At 41.9% G+C, this 17,724-nt stretch overlaps 1 protein-coding gene across 4 annotated transcripts in view; it reads right to left on the minus strand.

The window, feature by feature from the left end:
• Positions 1 to 234: 234 nt before the first annotated feature.
• erbin (erbb2 interacting protein) overlaps positions 235 to 17,724 on the minus strand; it is a 57,895-nt gene continuing 40,405 nt past the window's right edge. The window contains exons 12-27 of one of the 4 annotated variants that reach the window (XM_067574989.1): positions 16,425 to 16,554; positions 16,185 to 16,300; positions 15,637 to 15,706; positions 13,442 to 13,541; positions 11,620 to 11,741; positions 11,079 to 11,252; positions 10,037 to 10,210; positions 9,826 to 9,940; positions 9,547 to 9,730; positions 7,934 to 9,446; positions 6,808 to 6,951; positions 4,930 to 4,986; positions 4,570 to 4,740; positions 3,727 to 3,819; positions 3,515 to 3,589; positions 235 to 3,406 (exon numbers count right to left, since the gene is read on the minus strand). In XM_067574989.1, coding sequence (XP_067431090.1) covers positions 3,299 to 3,406; positions 3,515 to 3,589; positions 3,727 to 3,819; positions 4,570 to 4,740; positions 4,930 to 4,986; positions 6,808 to 6,951; positions 7,934 to 9,446; positions 9,547 to 9,730; positions 9,826 to 9,940; positions 10,037 to 10,210; positions 11,079 to 11,252; positions 11,620 to 11,741; positions 13,442 to 13,541; positions 15,637 to 15,706; positions 16,185 to 16,300; positions 16,425 to 16,554 — 3,346 coding nt within the window. In that variant the 3' untranslated portion in view covers positions 235 to 3,298. Of the gene's footprint in view, positions 3,407 to 3,514; positions 3,590 to 3,726; positions 3,820 to 4,569; positions 4,741 to 4,929; positions 4,987 to 6,807; positions 6,952 to 7,933; positions 9,447 to 9,546; positions 9,731 to 9,825; positions 9,941 to 10,036; positions 10,211 to 11,078; positions 11,253 to 11,619; positions 11,760 to 13,441; positions 13,542 to 15,636; positions 15,707 to 16,184; positions 16,301 to 16,424; positions 16,555 to 17,724 lie in introns of all 4 variants that reach the window. The other 3 variants (XM_067574987.1, XM_067574986.1, XM_067574988.1) reach the window with 3 other exon arrangements.

Consider the following 17,724-nt stretch of genomic DNA (forward strand, 5'->3'; position numbering starts at 1 on the left):
TTTACCAGAGAGAAAATTAAACTTTGGATTGTGGTATTATTGGTAACACGCTGCTAATTTAATGACTGCATATTAACTGCTGAAGCCTGAACACACACACACGGTTCCCTGGACTGTCCAGTTGCATTGTATGCACTGTTTTATTCATTTACTACACTGGTAGTAAAAGCAAAGTAATTCTAGTTTCGGTATCATCAACTCAATATAAACACAGATGAAATGAAGACAAAAGAATCATTGTTAAAGAGCATTAGTTTATTTTCCACAGGTTACTTCAGAAACAGGTAATTATATACAAAATCTGGAATGTTGGATAAATGCATATCAATCATCATCATCTCACTGTGGCAGTTTCCTTGAGAAACCTTAGAAATACTAGCTATACATTAAAACGGGTGCGCCTCTGCATTGCAATTTATTGCTGGTTGTACAATCTCAAGTCACTAATGCCATTATTAATTCTTTTCTCGATTTTTTTTTTTTAATTTTTAATTTTTTTTTAGAGTATTTACAATTTGATTAGTAAGGTCTAAAATCCACAGAAGACTGCTAAATAAATAAGAACAATACGGGAGCATAAGAAACAGACCGACATGAATGAAGAGAATGTGACGACATGTTATCTCCCTAGATTGTCTACGATGTCAGACTACGTTTTTTGCCATGAATATAAAGTGACGGTTACCCATGAATTTTTTTTGTCCCCCCTCCCCTCCTACTCTTAAGAAAGTCGACAGAAATCACCAACAAAATTCAAAACAATATAAACAACAATTTCATTTGTGTAAAATACAATACGTGGTGTGAAAAATTTAAGGGGAAATGCACATTATATCATCATTTGGCTACGAATAAGACTCAATTTAAAGCATTTTTTAGCTTCAGTTTTAAAAATTACAGGTACAGCTACCTTTAAAATAACTTCTAATATTTTTTAAAGGGATAAAATTTGTTAATTACCACAATGTTTTTATTTCGATCTGACAGTGCCACAAGAATAAAATAGGTTTCAAACTTAATTACATACAGGAAGAGTACAGCGGATGACATCATCTACTGCGTTAAAAAGTCGAGGGAATGCAATTTGTTGAAACACCGTGAGATAAAACGTAATTATATATTTGTACAAAACAATTCAGTGGTCACAAATTGTACTGCTGGAATTTATGGGGGCCTCCGTTACTTTTAGGTGAATTCTATCATTTCCGTTTTCTATCGGAAACACGTCTCACTGAATAATTATCTACCAGTGAATGAATATTAACAGGCTGATTTCATGCAACTGACGGGTACACGTAAAAAATTTAAATCACACCGAGTGGACACGACATCACCTTTAAAAAAGACATTTTTTTTTCTCCTTCTGACACAATGATGAGATGCAGCTTTGACTGTATTAGGTTTGTTTTTTTTCATTTACCATCAGTGTAAGTTGATTATTTTTGCACAAATGAACATCAGGAGTTGTGGTATCCTAAGCAACAGACTCAAGTCATAAGCCAGTAAAAAGCATTTGGGCAAAGTGACACAAACATTCACTTTTACAAACAATGCAGAGGATTTTTTTTTTCTTCTTTTAGCACTACTGTATATATTTCCTGTGCGATTTCATTACAAAAAAAAAAAAAAGATTCTTTTTACAATATAAAAATCATGTAAAATCATCAGGGATTACTAAAAGGTCGTGTTGTTTTTAAAAATGCTATCCGATGTTTCTGAATGTAAAATAAAGGCTTTAAAATATTGCTTTTAAGCCGTTATGCTGCAAATGTACTCAGAAGTGTTGTGACTATGTGAATATTGCTTGGGTGCTGGGGTCAAAAGGTCCTCCCCTATTCAAACAGTTCAAGGTCTATGGCACTTGACAACTTGCTTCTCCCGACTCTACTCTCTGTACAGCAAAGAAGAAGAAGAATAAAGAAAAAAAAGATCGAAACACTGCCTTGAAGTGATGAGTAAAAAGCACGAGTAAAATATTTTTTACAGACACAAAAAGGCAAACTGTGGTCTTCTCCCATGTAAAACATAAAAACTGCTAGACGTTGAAACCCCTTGCAACACTCGTTTCATCGATTACTGCCTTAAAAGATGAAGCCCTTAAAAAAAAACAACCAAACAAACAAAACAAACAAAAACGAGTGAAATGTTGACCTGTTCAGATATTCTTACGTTATCTCCTGCTTTTGCCTTCTGTCCACAATCCCCACACTTGCTTTGGTTAACTAGCATAACCGCCACATCTTTCCCCTCTGGTTAAACTAAAAATCTTCCCCCGAACAGATTAAGGCCGAGTAAAATACACACATCTCTCCTCTCGTATTTCCCCCCCCACAACGATGTTTGAATTTCCATCCTGTTTTCCCAGTCTCGCACACGCAGAGACTGCAATTTCTCCCAACATCTGTGAAGTTGTGATCCATTTATATTGTGAATTTTTGTTTTTTTCTTCTACACAGCACAGGTGAGTGGCGTGGTTATGTGATATGCCGAGCAGATGAGCTGGAGGAGGGTGTTCACAGGTTTATGGAAGCAAAAGGGAGAGGGGGGAGGGGGAGGGGGAGGGGCGGGTGGATGATTTCCTCTTGTAAACTCTTCGATTTTGCAAAAGAAGAGGAAAAAAAAAAAAAAAATCTCTCCCAAAAGAACAAAACAAAAATCAAAACACCACCTTGATCTACATTCGTCTCCACTTGAAAAGCACGTAACACTGTCCTCCATATAAGATCGCACGGCAGACCTGGAAAATGGTTTCAACATCTTAAAATTTACAAAAAAAAAAAAAAAGGAAAAGAAAGAAAAGGCAAACTGGATGACAGAAGAGAGGGAGCCCTGCTAGCCCTCCTAGTGGTCAGATTCAGTTCATGTCCATTAGCAGAGATAAAACTCATGATTTGGGGGGTAAAATGAGTTTCGGACTTAAGAAAAAAAAAAAAAAAGAAGCAGAAAGAAACATAAAAGATGATCTGTACAGAGACCACAGTAATTATTTGCATCAGAGCAAGTCATATCTTCAGCTTCTTTTGTATAAAAATATATATACCACAGTGATGGCCTTTTTGAGGACTCGTACTTGCAGATGTTTGCCACCGTCTCGCTTAAGATCCACTACATTCAGTGGTTTTCCCATTTTATCAAGGCTCTGAATATCTCTACTATAAATAGTCCCGACAGGTATGAACAGATCAGTCTCTTCTGTGTATAAAAATATGAGAGTCAACAACATAAAATTTTTTTCTCTGTTCTCTCCTCTTGTGCCACCCTCCCGAAAATGTTTAAAAGAGGTCAGTTTCAGTTGAGTCTATGCTTGCATTTCTCTTATGATAATCATATCCACAGTGCTCGGAAATGTCTTCAGGAGGGACACAGCGTTCCCGTGATCGATATTCACAAAGTTGTATCCGTTTGCCTGAAAAAAAAAGTTGGAAATTTTGGGTCAACATGGTGAAAAAAACCTTGAAGAATAATCACAAAAAGGTTTGACGAGAGTGTGATATTTGTACAAACAGCAGAATACCTGGATGATTTTATCTCCAGGCTGAAGAATCTTGGAAGCCGGTCCTTCAGGTTGAACCCGTGTCACAAATATACCCTGAAATGGAAAATACTGTATTAATTACATATATTAAGAGCCACTAAGTTACACATTTCTGTGAAAAATATATTTATGGAAATTGAGGTGTCCTTTAAGTACAACAACAAAAACAACAAAAAAAAAGGTGAATTTACATTGTCATCTGGACGAAAGGGGTTTCCCCGGCCTCCTACTCCTCCTGATATACTGAAACCCAGCTCTGGATTCTTCTCCACTTTCACACGGATCTGAAACACACCCACATCATTTCATGAGTCCTTTATTTACAGTCACTCTCTCTTTCTTATATCATTTTTCTATGCAAGTCTTTAAAAAAAACCAAAAAAAAAACCACAACAGGAAGCTGGGGACCGGGCGTTTGTTGAATTCTCACGAAATTTATAATTTAAATAAATCGTGTTGTTTATAAAATAAAATGACTCACATTTCTGGTGAAGATCAGTCTCTTATGGCCTATGATTGTTCAACATTTTGGGAAATTTCCTTATTCACTTTCTTTCTGAGGGTTACATGAGAAGATAGATTCGGTTTCATATCTGTCTGCTGGTTAGCTTAGCTTAGCATAAACACTGGAAACAAGGGGAAACAGCTAGCCTGGCTCTGTCCAAAGGGAAAAAATCTGCCTACCAACACCTTTTAATCTCATTAATCGACATGTAAGGTTATATATGTACAAAAACCAAAGTGTAAAAATGGTGATGTGCACCATTTCTTGGCTGGAGGCAGTACGTAGTTTTTGAATGGATTACAAAACGAGATACGACTTCTTATTAAGTGAGCTTTAGAGGTGCTAAACTAAGATAACCTTCTTAATCTTCTAATATAAATCTCAAGAAAGTGTTTTTTTCCCCAAAATGTGGAACTATTCCTTTAATCAAACTTCAGCCGAGCCAATAAAGAATATCCTCAAAATCAAAATACATTTTTTAAGCAACTCAGCGTTTCTGCGACTAATTTGCACAAACACCATCCTTCACCTCTTGCTGCAGTGTGTCCTGCGGGATGCGCGGGGGCCCCTGGGACTGATGGGAAACTTTGAGCATCAAGTAATCAATGAGCTGCTCTCTGGATGGGTGGCGTGCCATGGGCGCCTGGCTCATCTGAGGAGGACGAACAGAAGGGCCCATCTGTCCGTTCATCAAAGGCACCTTGGAGACAAAAAAAAAACAAAAAACACAAACACTGTTTATTCTTGTTCTTGACTTAAAAGCAAGCTCTGTTGCATCGCGGCAGAAAGCAAATCCCAGTAATTTCACTGGAACATGGTTAAAATTAGACGACCGCATTTTTGCTCTGCAGCTAAAAGTCTGCCGTCATGTCTTATGTATTAAACCTACTTTTCTGTGGGGGTCCATGGTGTAGCTCTGCTGCCCTTGGGGTCCAAACATATCATCCTGAAAAGGAAGAAAGTGGTGATTATTAACTTTGTGCTCAAACCGCACTCACTGATTTACAACAAGCGATAATGGACAAGACAGACAATTAGCTACTGACATGAACATTTCTCATGTCTTAGTAATGACATTAGGCAGCGGGGGTGTTGATTTAGAAGACGGGAAGGGGACACATCTGGTTAAAATGATAAAACACTGAGCTGAACAAGCTGGTGAAGAAGGCTAGCTCTGAGCTAATCTGGAGGTGGTTGCGGAGGGAGGGAGGGAGGGAGGGGAGGATGAGGAGGAAGCTGGACGCTATCCCTGAAGAACCCCTCCCATCCCTTCTGTGATGACCTAGCGAAGACGAGGAGCACGTTCAACCGCAGACTCATCCTTCCTCTGCACGCCACAAAAGCACCTCGGCCAATCCTCCGCAACCAAGGCTCGACCCCCCTAAATATGAGAACTTTAAGACCTACTTAAGGCCAGCAGCTCAGTGTTTTATTTGATCTTTATTTATAATTTTATTCTTATTATCTTGGTTTTGTTCTTGACTCTTACCTGCATCTCTCCTGTGTTTCATTCTCATTGCTGTCGCTGCTTATGACACCTGATTTTTCCCCTCCGGAGATTAATAAAGGTTCATCTTAACCTGCTTAGTTTCTATTCAGACTCTAAGCACCATGTAATTCTAAATATTATCCTCTTGATGATAAAAGTAAATCTTAAAAAGGTTAAGTAGGGAAGGGGATTACACACCACTCTCAAGACATCTTTAGAAATAAAATCTATTTTTCCTTCTACAGATAGATCTAATACCCACTTTCTAGGTCACTCAGACACACACTTACCTTTAAACAAACACAGTTCTCATCCCCACACACACAAAGCGAGAGGTCGTGAGGTGATTCTGAAGCGATCGAAAGTTGGGAGTGAAGATGATGATGAAAATGAAAATAAGTATTCGAGGAGCCGTTAAGAAAAATCATGATTGCTGAGATGTGTATTATAACGACAGGATGATTAAGGTGTGGCGGGTTGGAGGGATAACGCACAGATATAATGATTATGATGTTAAAGAACTTAGTGGGTTTAAAAGGGGGCGTTTTGTACCATATATTATATTCATATCACACATCGGATTGGACATAAATAACGAGCAGGCTTTCTTAATGAAGAGACTGACCTAAAAAAGCAATTTTCTGTTGTCAGCTGTCAATGTGTCGCTAGGAATACATGCCTCCCGTAACTCAGTAACAGGACAGAAACATTATTTTCTCCATTCATTAGTTGAAGGGGATGTAACCACACAGCCTCGGAGCTTTATGAGGAAGTAGTGTCAGCAGATTTTGAATAACTTCTAAATTAGCTCTGTCGCAGCACTGATCAGTTCATCCAGCTTTCTGTTGCGTTTGTTTGTCCTTCTCTGAGTCTACCGTGGAAGTAGTGAAGCCTCTAAATCAATTTGATGATGGTACATATATAAGCAGGCCCCTTTTAAACAAGTCTAACTGCATTAAATAGAGGAGGAGCTACACTAAACACACACAGAATCCATATTTTTTTCTTTCTTCTGAGAAGACATACTAGAAAGGGTTTGTGGTTGTGAGAAATCAGACGTAGGGAGAGACTTTCATTTGTCTGTAAAAGTACAAGTGAAAGATGGTTTCTGAGGGTCAGTGATCACTTCAACATCTAGGAGAGAAGGAAAGCAGACATTTCCTTATCTTCTAAAAGGATGTGAAACTATACAAGAGCTGGAAGCACCCGGCTTAGTATGAGCTGCGAGGCGTAGGGGGGGGGTGGGGGCTAACTACTACTAAGTTTCACAGTACTCACGCAGAAGCCCAGAGCTCCGTAGGGCTGTCCGTCTCTGGCGCTAAAGACCAGAGACCCTTGGCTGGCATGCATATCCCTACAGCTGCTGTAGTGAGACCAGCTCAGCGGAGCGTTATTGGAATTATAGGAGCGAGACAGCGCGTTCTGAACAGAGGGACGACATGGGATAATAAACCGGCACCCCGGACAAGACATGTCACAGCGGGTGGCCATGCAATCCACCGAATGAGTGATGACATATAAAAAGACAACAACAAAAAAGAGGGTTTACAGCATAAACAGACAAACATGCAGTGAATCAGAAATATTTACATACACAGCTGGGTTAGTAGGATTTTGTAAACGGTTGACTCCACAATAAAGAGGAATGGTTCTAGTGGTGTCTAGTGTGGCGAGACTTCAGTCGCCAACCCAAGAAAGAAGAAGTCTTTCAAGAAAGACAATTCAAAGAACACACAACTGTTCTCATACAAACTCATTCTATGGTAAAATGTAGTGAAAACTGTGTTATACGGTTATGCTGGCCTGTGAGGTTGTACATATTTAACCTGTTTATCCCATGAGTGTGATCTACCGGTAGGGCTGTGTGATATGAAGATTATGCTCTGTCTTTTATTTTGCTGTGTCACAAATCACACTCTTTACGGTGATATTTTTGTCCATCTTTCACACGGAAAAGAGTGAAACTAAAAGTGTAAAGGCAACAAATGGAAGTACAACAGCGCACTTCCGGTTTTCGTTTTGGGGCAGAGATGTCTCACTTCATTTTTATTCCAGACACCGCAAACGGACATAAAAACGTGTGAACCAGGCAGGGTTTTTTTTTTTTCCCTCCCTGTGAATTTTAGTGATAGCCTCTACTGCGTTTTGCTGTCGTTTATGGTCATGCTGCTTTTCTCCTCTGCTCTGCTCTCTGACACGGACCAGAAACTATTGACCTTTATCAGGATATGAGATTTTGGTCGTATCGCACAGCCCTATCTACTCATAGGTTAGATCATGAGGACTATAAAGGCTAAACATCTGCTCCATCCTTAAAATATAATAATATCATAATATAAATAAGTTTAGATGATGCATCACTTTGGCAACTGGTAATACATTTCAACATATTAGTACTTTTTACCTTTTCCATTTTCTTGGCCTCGATATGCCGCATCACCTGGTCTCTCCAGTCAGATGGCACCCTTCCTCCTCCCACTCCTCCTCCTCCTCCCATCTGTCCGGGCCCGTCCAGGAGCGAATGCTCAGACTTCACCCTGGCGTTGGGTCTCTTGCTGGGGCTGCTGTGCTGGTAATTGAAGTCACTGACAGACATGGTCCTCTCTGGAAGCTCGTGGGGCTGGGGCCTGGCGCTGTGAGGCCTGGAAGCTCCCGGTACGTCGATGCTGTAAGTGCGAGCCGACAGAGGCCTCTGCATGGCCTGGCTCATTGCCAGCGGACCCCTGGCGAGGGTGTGTATGTCCCTGTACGTCATGTACTCCCCCTCGGGCATCTGCATGCGCCTCGGGTCGCTCATGGAGGCTGTGGAGGAGGTGCTGCTTTGCCTCTGCAGAGTGCTGCTTCTAGGCTGGCCGCCGGTATTATGAAGTCTCTCCTTCGCCCACATGTCCCCAGAGGGTTTGGGACCCATAGGAGGCCCTCGCTGCTGGGGCTGCATGTAAGGAGGTGCCTGATTACGGTTGGAGAAATTGGTGTTGGCTAATGAGTGGGGAGGAGGAGGGAGGTAGCCTTGGTGTTCTGGAGGCATTGGCGTCCTCTGGGCCCAGAGCCCCTCTTTAGGCATGGCACTGCTCGTGTACTGTACGTTGTACTGAGGGGGAGGGATGCCCATGGCCATGCTGGAGGAGATTTGATATCTGCTGGTGCTGGCGGGAGGCTTAGAGGAAGAGAGCAGGTCTGAGGAAGATGCAGAAGAGCTAGGGTAAACCTGGAGAGTCTGGTCATTGAGTAAGGAGGCTGATTTGCTCCTGACTATGCTCTGGCCCTGAGCTCCCGGCCCGGGGCCGGCTCCTGCCATCCTGCAGACTACTGCTGCGTCATGGGAGTCGCTGTCACCATCAAAGGAATACAGCTTCATACCCCCTGTCTCTATGTTGCTGACACTCTGGGACTTCATCACCTGTGGGGGATGGCACCTTTTCTCCGGAGACAGTTCCTCTGTGCTACGAGACAGAGACATGTCACTGCTGGCTGTCACGCCTGTCGAAGCCACATGCACAGCAGATGTCTCCGCGTCAAAAGCCAAGCGATGAGAGTAGTCGATGACCTGCTGGTTTCCATTCTGTAAATGGTCCATGTTGTCGTTGCTAAAACCCTGCTTGCCGTCTAAGTCCTCCTGGGCTACCGAGCCGTTCTTGGTTTTGTCAAACTCATCCAGCTGAATCATGTTGTCGGTCGGCAGCTTGGACACGTTCATATTGATCTGGTCCCACTTGGTGTAGGTGTCTCCCATGCCGTTGTTTATTCCCTTCTCAATGAACGCTAGTCTGGCCTCCATAGACAGGTCGTAATCACCCAGTTTCTCCGGCGGGGTCTGCTGGGTTCTCAAAAGGGCCTGAAGGGACGTTTCAGAGCCGTTACCATTATGGAGGAGAGGGGTGGTGTCTTTAGGCTGGTTCATGTTCTCATCTTCTTGCCTAAAACAAAAGAACAAAGGAGGAGAAACACATGCATCAGATTTTGCAGTAAGATGAAAACTTGTACTGTATGTTACTGTATGTTAAGAACGATACTCACCGGCTTTTTGGCAGGAAAGGCATCTTCGCCTCTCTCTCGGGGGTGCACAGAGAGTTGTCCTGACTGCTGTCTGTGGTCAGAGACACAGAGTCGGACATGCGTGACGGTGACGAACAGTTACTGTTGTTCTGGTTGCTGTTGGCCACCGTGTCATCGAGCAAAGAGTCCGCGTCTTTCCCGTCATCTGTTAATCAGAAATATCATCGTTAGTGTGCTGTATGTAGACACTTATCAGTTCCAAAATTCATGATGTAGACATGATTTTTTTCCTAATATTACCTTTTTTGTCCTTACTTAAAGTCACTACTTTCGGCTGGTTGATGGAGATTTCGATAAGAGGCGGTCTCATCTCTGCGATTTTCATCTCTTCTTCATCTGACAGCTCCTCAGAATCCTGCAAAGACAGAAGTTTTCCTTCAGCTTCATAATATATTTACTTTATTACATGTTTGTGAAATTGAGAGAAATCTAGTAATTAGATAAAAAGTACCTCCAGTGTGTCCTCGTGGTTCATCATAGAGGCCTCTGAAGATTTGAGCGGGACTCTCTGAGAGCTGTAAGACTCCGAAGTGTCTTTCGATTCCGGTGCGGAGACGCTTTGGGCGAACGATACTTGGGGCTCCATGTCTGACGCCGTGCCGTTGGGACAAGGGGCCTCGATCACCTGCTCAAAAACAGTCCAAGCGGTCGGTTGTTTATTAGTGCTGTCAAAATGAACGTGTTCCATTTTTGTGATTAATTTGAAATGCATTAAAAAAAAAGTGACGCAATTTGTTTACTTCCTGTGGCGGCTGACAATGTGATGTGTGACGACAAATGTGTGCTTACTCTGCGTGGTGGAAGATAAACGGACGGCTCTCAAACTCAAGCAACAAACAGATTTATCTATCTGCAGGCAAGATGTGAGTACAGACAGATCTGGATGCTGCAAGTTTTGTGTGTGTGTGTGTGTGTGTGTGTGTGTGTGTGTGTGTGTGTTGTTTGTGTTAAGTGTTGACATTACGGAAAGGACCAGCCTCCTGACAGCAACTGTTTAACTTCTAACCGGCGCTGGGACGAGATAACGGGAATAAACGGGAATACACGCACTCGCGTAACTGAACGCCTGCGTCTACTCGCATTCGGGCGACGTTATCTGTGACAGTAGCCACCCGCGTCAGCGATCGGTTTGCTATGTGCTCTGGTGAAAGGGTGGCACTCGATCAGTCTATCAGAAACCAAAACAGGCGGCGCCCTGCGTTGGTTGATTGATCCTGAAAGTGGAAGTTGATTTCTGGAGGGGTGGCAGAGGGCTGAAGTGTGGTAGAAGGGTTTTAAAAGTACCAGAATGATGAAAATTATGATTGTTAAACGTATATCTGTACTCGAATAAACACACTATACGTGTTTTTTATAACATAAAACAGTTCCTTCCCTTGCACGTAGAATATGCAGTATGATTAGGGGGAACTAAACCGAGGTTAACAAAAATAGACGAGAAATGAAAGTGCACATTTCTTTCTAAGTAAATATCTGTTTTGGCTGAAGCTGACCTTGACGCCCACGTCCTGCACTCCGATGTGGTTCCCCTCGATCGGTTTTGCTTCTTTCCCGGATTCATCACTCGACTCGTCCTCCTTCAGCCTGTGAGCCACCGACTGGGCTGTTTTCACCATGTTCTTCAGCTCGTCCGGGTACGGCGTAGGGTAGCGCTTCAGGTTTCCCTCCTGGAAGAGTACAAGCGTGCAAATTAAAATAATATAGTTGCAGTTATGTCGGAAAGGGCGCTAGGAGAGGTGACGTATGAATGAGATGGATTCGATATCATACAGACTCATTTCACAGATGGATGTTTATGCTTAGAGCCATCTGTCAAACAAGTCGACTAAAGATTCCCATAAATCCTCCAATGATATTTTAGTTAAAATGTTGTAGAAAATGGGACACGAGGGACGTTTTACATTAAGGTTGTTGCATTAAAAAATACTCGTAAATCATGAAAATGCCCTTGCAGTTCTGGTAAATCGTGTCTCCACAGTCATTTTTTTCACCCTTTCCCAATTATGTGAACAGTGACAAATGTGTGATACTAACCCTCGGGGGTGTTTCTCTCTCGTCCTTGTCCTCGTCGCACTCAAACGCCACCTGAGCTCGGTGCTTGCGTTGTTCCTCCCAGAGAGCTGGATTGAAACTCTCGGAGTCAGAGTTGGGAATGTCTGAAATAAAAGCGGACACTGCGATGAGGGATAATTTGTTAGTTTCTTAATGAATGCTTTGTTAAGTCACCCAGAGAGTGTTCGATTCATGCAGGTCTGACTTTGACCACAAGATGGTGCAATGACAACACGAGGAAAGCCGATAGATTGACAAGAGCTGTGGAGGAACTTGTAATTCAAGGGTTAACCCCTTTTAACTCCCGACGCAACCCTGCGACAATGAATCACTAATACCTGGAATTGTTGATCTGACAAACTGGATTGAAATGAAAGCATTAACAAACAGGCTCGGCCCTGTGCTTTAATTTCACAATATATTTAAAAAGATTGACAGAAGATACAGCTGAATTATAAAAGCAAAAAAGGGAAAGTTTGCTGCTACAGGGAAAAAATTAACTTTTCCTCGAACTATTTATGCGTTTGACCTTTCTCAATCTTTAACTCATATTTCAGAGAAAATGTTAAAAGGTTACTTGGCAAATTACCAACACTTGTATGACAAATTTATAACCAGTCAGCCTTCAAGTCAACTCTGCCGACACTCTTGCTTCATTACATTTGTAAAAGGGAGAAGTCAAGACCATTATTACTCTGAAAATGACGTCATAGCAGTGGTGGTTGTGGTTGAAATAAGGCGTCTTCCCTCAAACTTTGAACTGACATCTTGACTTGATGATCTGCTCTCTGTTTTATCTATCAGCCTCCTCTTTTTGAGTTGAAACTAAGTACTCTCAAGCTACAAATACATACATAAAAGTATGTAACATATCTGCTAACACGTAACTGAACTCTTGATATTCAGCTCTGGAAAAAAAAAAAAAAAAAAAAATCATAAAAAAGAAGAACAAAAAAACACACGTAGCCGGTGACATATGTTACTTCTCAGTGAACCCAATATACAGTGGATAATATGAGTCACCTGGTGTGTACTCTCCTTATCAACAGGTAGTAAAACATACTCGTCACTGTCAGGTCATGACTTATTCCAGCTTCTCAGGAAAACACAAGGAAACAGATGAACAGATGAAGCCCATTTGGAAAAAAAAAAAAAAATCCCAGTAAATAACTATGGAAAATGGCATAAAGCAAAAACTAATAGAGGACAGAGTCTACTGACAGTGACTTGTATGACGTTGTAGTAAAAACAAAGCAGCTGACTCACTGCTGTTTCGATAGCTCAGGTACGTAGAAGCTTGAACCGCTAATTACTCTAAAGCTAAGATGGCACCGGGGGTCAGTGGAAGCTGTCTGGTGTAATAAGAAACCAAAACTAACCGATGTTTGACAAAGAGACAAAGCCTAGTGTTTCTTCAGCCCTGCTCTCAGGTTACAAGGTCCTTTATAAAATATGCATTCAAGGATCCTTGCAGGTCACCTATAAGATTAACATTTGGCTAAGATAAAGATGGCAGAGGCTGGAAATTTGGCATCAAAATACATTTAACTGATTTGACAGTTTCATGCTTACAAAACTACTTTTATCTTCATTTTTTATAAATTTCAAACTGTTTGTTGGTGATAAATTCACTAAAAATCAGTCAGCGTTTCATTTTCTGAATAGAAGTAACAAGCCTAGTTTCTGCTGAGGATTCACTGGTGAAAATAGGCTAGAAACATTTTTCAGTTTGAGGGTCTGCCAGAGTAATCACGACGGAATATAAAAGAGAAATTGTGTCCCAGTGAATAGACACAGTACTCACAGTCCTCGGTCCTGGTTTGCTGGGGGAACATGTAGTTGGTCAGCATAGTTTTGTGTGTCTCTGGATCCTCCTCTTTCTGGAGAGGGATCAGGGGCTTTGACTGTGGGGAGACAAAAAGTAGGTTTGAGTGCATTATCTGCAAATCAACAGCGTTTTTGTCGAGACGGTCAATGCTGCAAAGAGTGTCCTGGCGATTCCCTGCGCCTCGCTTTGGCACGGAAAAAGTGAACCCGGGGGCGGCGTCATCTGCACATGAAAAGGCTTAAAAAAAAATCTCACCTAACCGCGGGGAGAAGTTAACACATCACAAGTTGCACCGCTGATGAATTTAATGTGGTTTCCCCTCTCCCTCTAATTCCCCCCCCCCCGTACTTATTTTGAGTTTCGTCCTCTCTAATCTCCTCCAAAAAAATCACCCACCGGTCCCCGCTTTGACTGAGACATTTCCAAATCGCAGCAGGGTGCCTCTTCCTGTCATCCATTCCTAGATGAAGCCGTCAGTGTCTCCCCCTCCTCTCCCTCCCTCTCTCCCTCTCTCTCTCCACCCCCCCAGGCGCTGTCACTGTTGTTGCACCTGCCCATCAGTGCCTCTGTGTCTTAATGCTGATGTGCCTTGTTGGACCTCCTCTCCCGGGGTTCAACGCCTGACACAACTTATTTATATAGCACCTTTATAGTGTCAAAGTGTTTCACGAGTCAACAAAAGCAAAAGAAACGACCATTTTCACTCACTAAGATGAGACAAAACATCAGTAAAAAAAAAAAAGGCCTATTTGTACAAATGGGATCCACAATGACAGACTTTATGTCTACAGGAAGGCTGTTTTGGGGGCAATAGCTTGGTCACCCTTGGTCTTGAACAAAGGGACCCTGGTCATATGACTTTCAGTGTCCTGTCAGAACAGCTTCCTGTTAACAATTAACTAAAGTTAAGCAGGATATTGACCGTGAAGAGTCTTGTAAATTATAAGAACATTCTCATTTTTTTCATTTTGTATTTTACATGCAGTTGAAATGAAACCGGGACAGTGGAGATGTTGGCTCTACGGCTGTTTCCACCTAACAATTTATCTGCAGTCTTCTGAAACAGCTGCAGTTTTCCAGTCACAATTTGTTCAGACATTTGAACAAAGGCTTACAACAGTTCAGTGCGAGTCAACAGACTGTAATAAACAAACTGACTCAATATACTTCTGCGACGTCTTCTCCGACCTTCCTTCACCTCTACACGTCTCCGCTAGACTTGATACGAGTAGTGTGAGAATTCCTTTCCCATACAAAAGTTACTAACTACAGCTGATATGACAAAGTGGGACTGTAGGTCACTTCCTGACACATGAGCTGACCAGACAGAAACGTTTCCACCTTTGATAGGCTTATCTTGTGTTCTGTCGGTGGCAGCGTGGAGGGGGGGGGGGCACGTTAGCCAAGGCAGAAGTCCAAAATTTCGAGCACCAAAACTTGCCTTGGTAACCTTGATCTCTCTCCATCCGCTTTACTTCTTGACTAGCTGCTGCTGTCTTATCTCAGAAACTGGCACCGTGTCACTCAGATTTGTGTCATGTCGCTTTCCAAGGCTTTTTGACAGGCTTTTGACAGGCTTGTCTAGTTTACCATACTGTTGTCCTTAAAACATGCACTAAGGTCAGGATTACATTTTCTGTCATTCATTAGGATCCTTCAACACTTTAAAAAAAAAAAAGATGCAGAGTATCACTAAGTCTGACCTGCGCTGACATTTGGCACATTTAGATGAAATGTCCTGGAACTGAGTTTTGAATGGGTTTTCCTGTGAACTACTTGGCACAACTGGATTCATTTGCAGCTCAATGTTGTGGTAAGTCACGTACGCTGCTGCCATTACGATCGCTTCACTGACGGCTCTAAACACAGGAGCACCTTTTGTGAAGCATATTCTCCAAAAACGGCTGCAATTTACAATTGTTTTCATCATCAATTAATCTGCTGATCAATTGTTTGGTCTTTAAAATGTCAGAAAATGGTGAGAAATGCCCATCATAACTTCTTAATTCATGGTGACGTCTTCAAATGTCTTATTGTGTTTGATCCTCACATTCTCATGAGTTGCAGCCAGCAATTTTTTTTAGCATTTTCGCTTAAAAAAGACTTGATGATCAGCTGATCGGCTGATTGTTGCAGCTCTAATTATTTATACATCATACATGTGGCCTTACCTGATTTTCAGACAGCCACATAGCAGTCATTTGGTTCAGTTTAGTGAAGCTGTAGGGAAGATTCCTCAACCTGCAGTGGAACAAAAACAAAACAGCGACTGGGTTATCTTGCTTCTACTGACAAGATTTACAAATCTGAAAAATTTTTACATTCAACAACAACAAAAAAAAAACAAACCCCAATTTATTTATCACTGCTGGCACAGAGCTGACACCAGGAATGGAAAACCCCTGATTAAAAAGGGTTACTCAATCAGGCTTTAGCTTCCAAACCGACCCATTTTCATTCTGATCAGAGTTAAGACCTTTCGATCATGATGTTGTAATCATCAGGTTGTGTTTCTGATTATGTGTGCGCTCTGGTAAGAATGATGCTCTGTCATTCTTTTTGTTTTTATGTTTTCATGCAATCAAACTACCACGCTGCTGCAGGAATTAAGTTTCAAAAAGACGGTTTTAATATAACACCTGATATGTGAGAAAAATACTAAATGACTTTTGTCCTTACGCTTGACACTTATGCATGAATAATATCGGTCCGGACTCACTTGTTGTTGCTCAGATTGACGACCTTGAGCTTCTGCATGTCGCCCATCTCCTCGGGCAAAGACTCTAGCTTGTTGGAATGTAGAAACAGCACGGTTGCGTTCTTCCAGCTGCCCATCTGTGAGGAGAAAAAAAAAACAGAATCTGAGCCACGAGCCGACAAGTCTAGTTATCGATACGCAGACTGACATAATAACACACCTTCCACAGAGCAACATATATACACTAATATGCATACTCACTTCAGGGGGAAGCTGGGAAAGGAAGTTGTGATCTGCAGCAAAGGTGCGGATGTTGACGCACTGGCCGATGGAGGAAGGCAAGGCTTCGATCTCGTTAAAACTGCAGTCCAGCTCATCCAGAGATGTCAGCCTAATACAGAGAGAAGCAGCAGGAGGAGGAAGAAGATAAAAGGACTTCAAATCATCTATATTGAAGATTTGGAACTTGGTAAAAATAAGAGCTAAATCTTGTGGTTTGTTAAGCTGGGTGGCTTTACCGGGCAGGACGAGACTGTGAAATGATTCCTGATTGCTCTGAAATAAGGCTGCGCAATAATTCAATATAATAGTTTCCCAGTGCATAGAAAAGATATTGCACACAAGCACACAAAACCTTCAAATGCACTGACAGGAAATAACTAAATAATGCTGAAACTCTTCAGAATAATCAGTTCAAACAAGAACTGAGATCACGTCTTTTGCAGACCAGCTACTGTGACAGTAGTAACAGTGAAACCCTGCAACATCCAACAGCATGGATGCATCTTAAAAGCTCCACGGGACATAATTTAAAAACAGGAACATTTCAAACTGAACCCATGTTGACACAGAAGTGCGGTGCAGCTGGGGCTTTTTTTTTTTTTTTGCTGAATGAAAAATGCAAATGCACGCTGGGGATTCGGATGAATGCAAAGTGAGTCTGACCTGCGGGAGTGCTACTGTGTTATAGCATCACAGTGAACTGAAAACACAGGATTTGACCGCTCCCTGCAGACTACAAAAACCAGGGACAAACAACACAGTGCATCGGCAGTGCGCTGAATAAAATCAGCTATGTATAAATGAGAGAAAAAAAAAAAAAAAAAAAATCAGCTTGCTTAGGCTAAAATCCTTGCGTGGGATTAAACTAAACCATAGGCTTTGTCACATAATCTGTGTCAAAGTACACGAGGAGACACATTCTAACATAACGGATAATTGGTGGTGTTTGGAAACAATGGACGGAGAACAAAACTGTTCAGCTTTACTAGAAAATGCTCAGGAAAAGTAGATTTGCCTCTCTCATGGAAGTGGATCAATTAAAAACAAACAAAAAAAAAAAGAACAACAACTTGGTGGATTGAGCTGGAGCCTGATGGGTTTTTTTTTGCCGCACCGCAATGATTGTGAGTAGACGAAGGGTCAACATATGGACACTAAAGCCTCAGCAGCTGCTGAGTTTACCTGTCTGTTGTGGACGATATTAGTCTGTGAATAGCTATGACTGATTTAATCTGACAGTATTGTATTTGAGGGTCATCAAGCCGAAGATTAGCAGCGA

This window comes from Thunnus thynnus, chromosome 19 (genome assembly GCF_963924715.1).
Source record: "Thunnus thynnus chromosome 19, fThuThy2.1, whole genome shotgun sequence".
Lineage (NCBI taxonomy): Eukaryota > Metazoa > Chordata > Actinopteri > Scombriformes > Scombridae > Thunnus > Thunnus thynnus.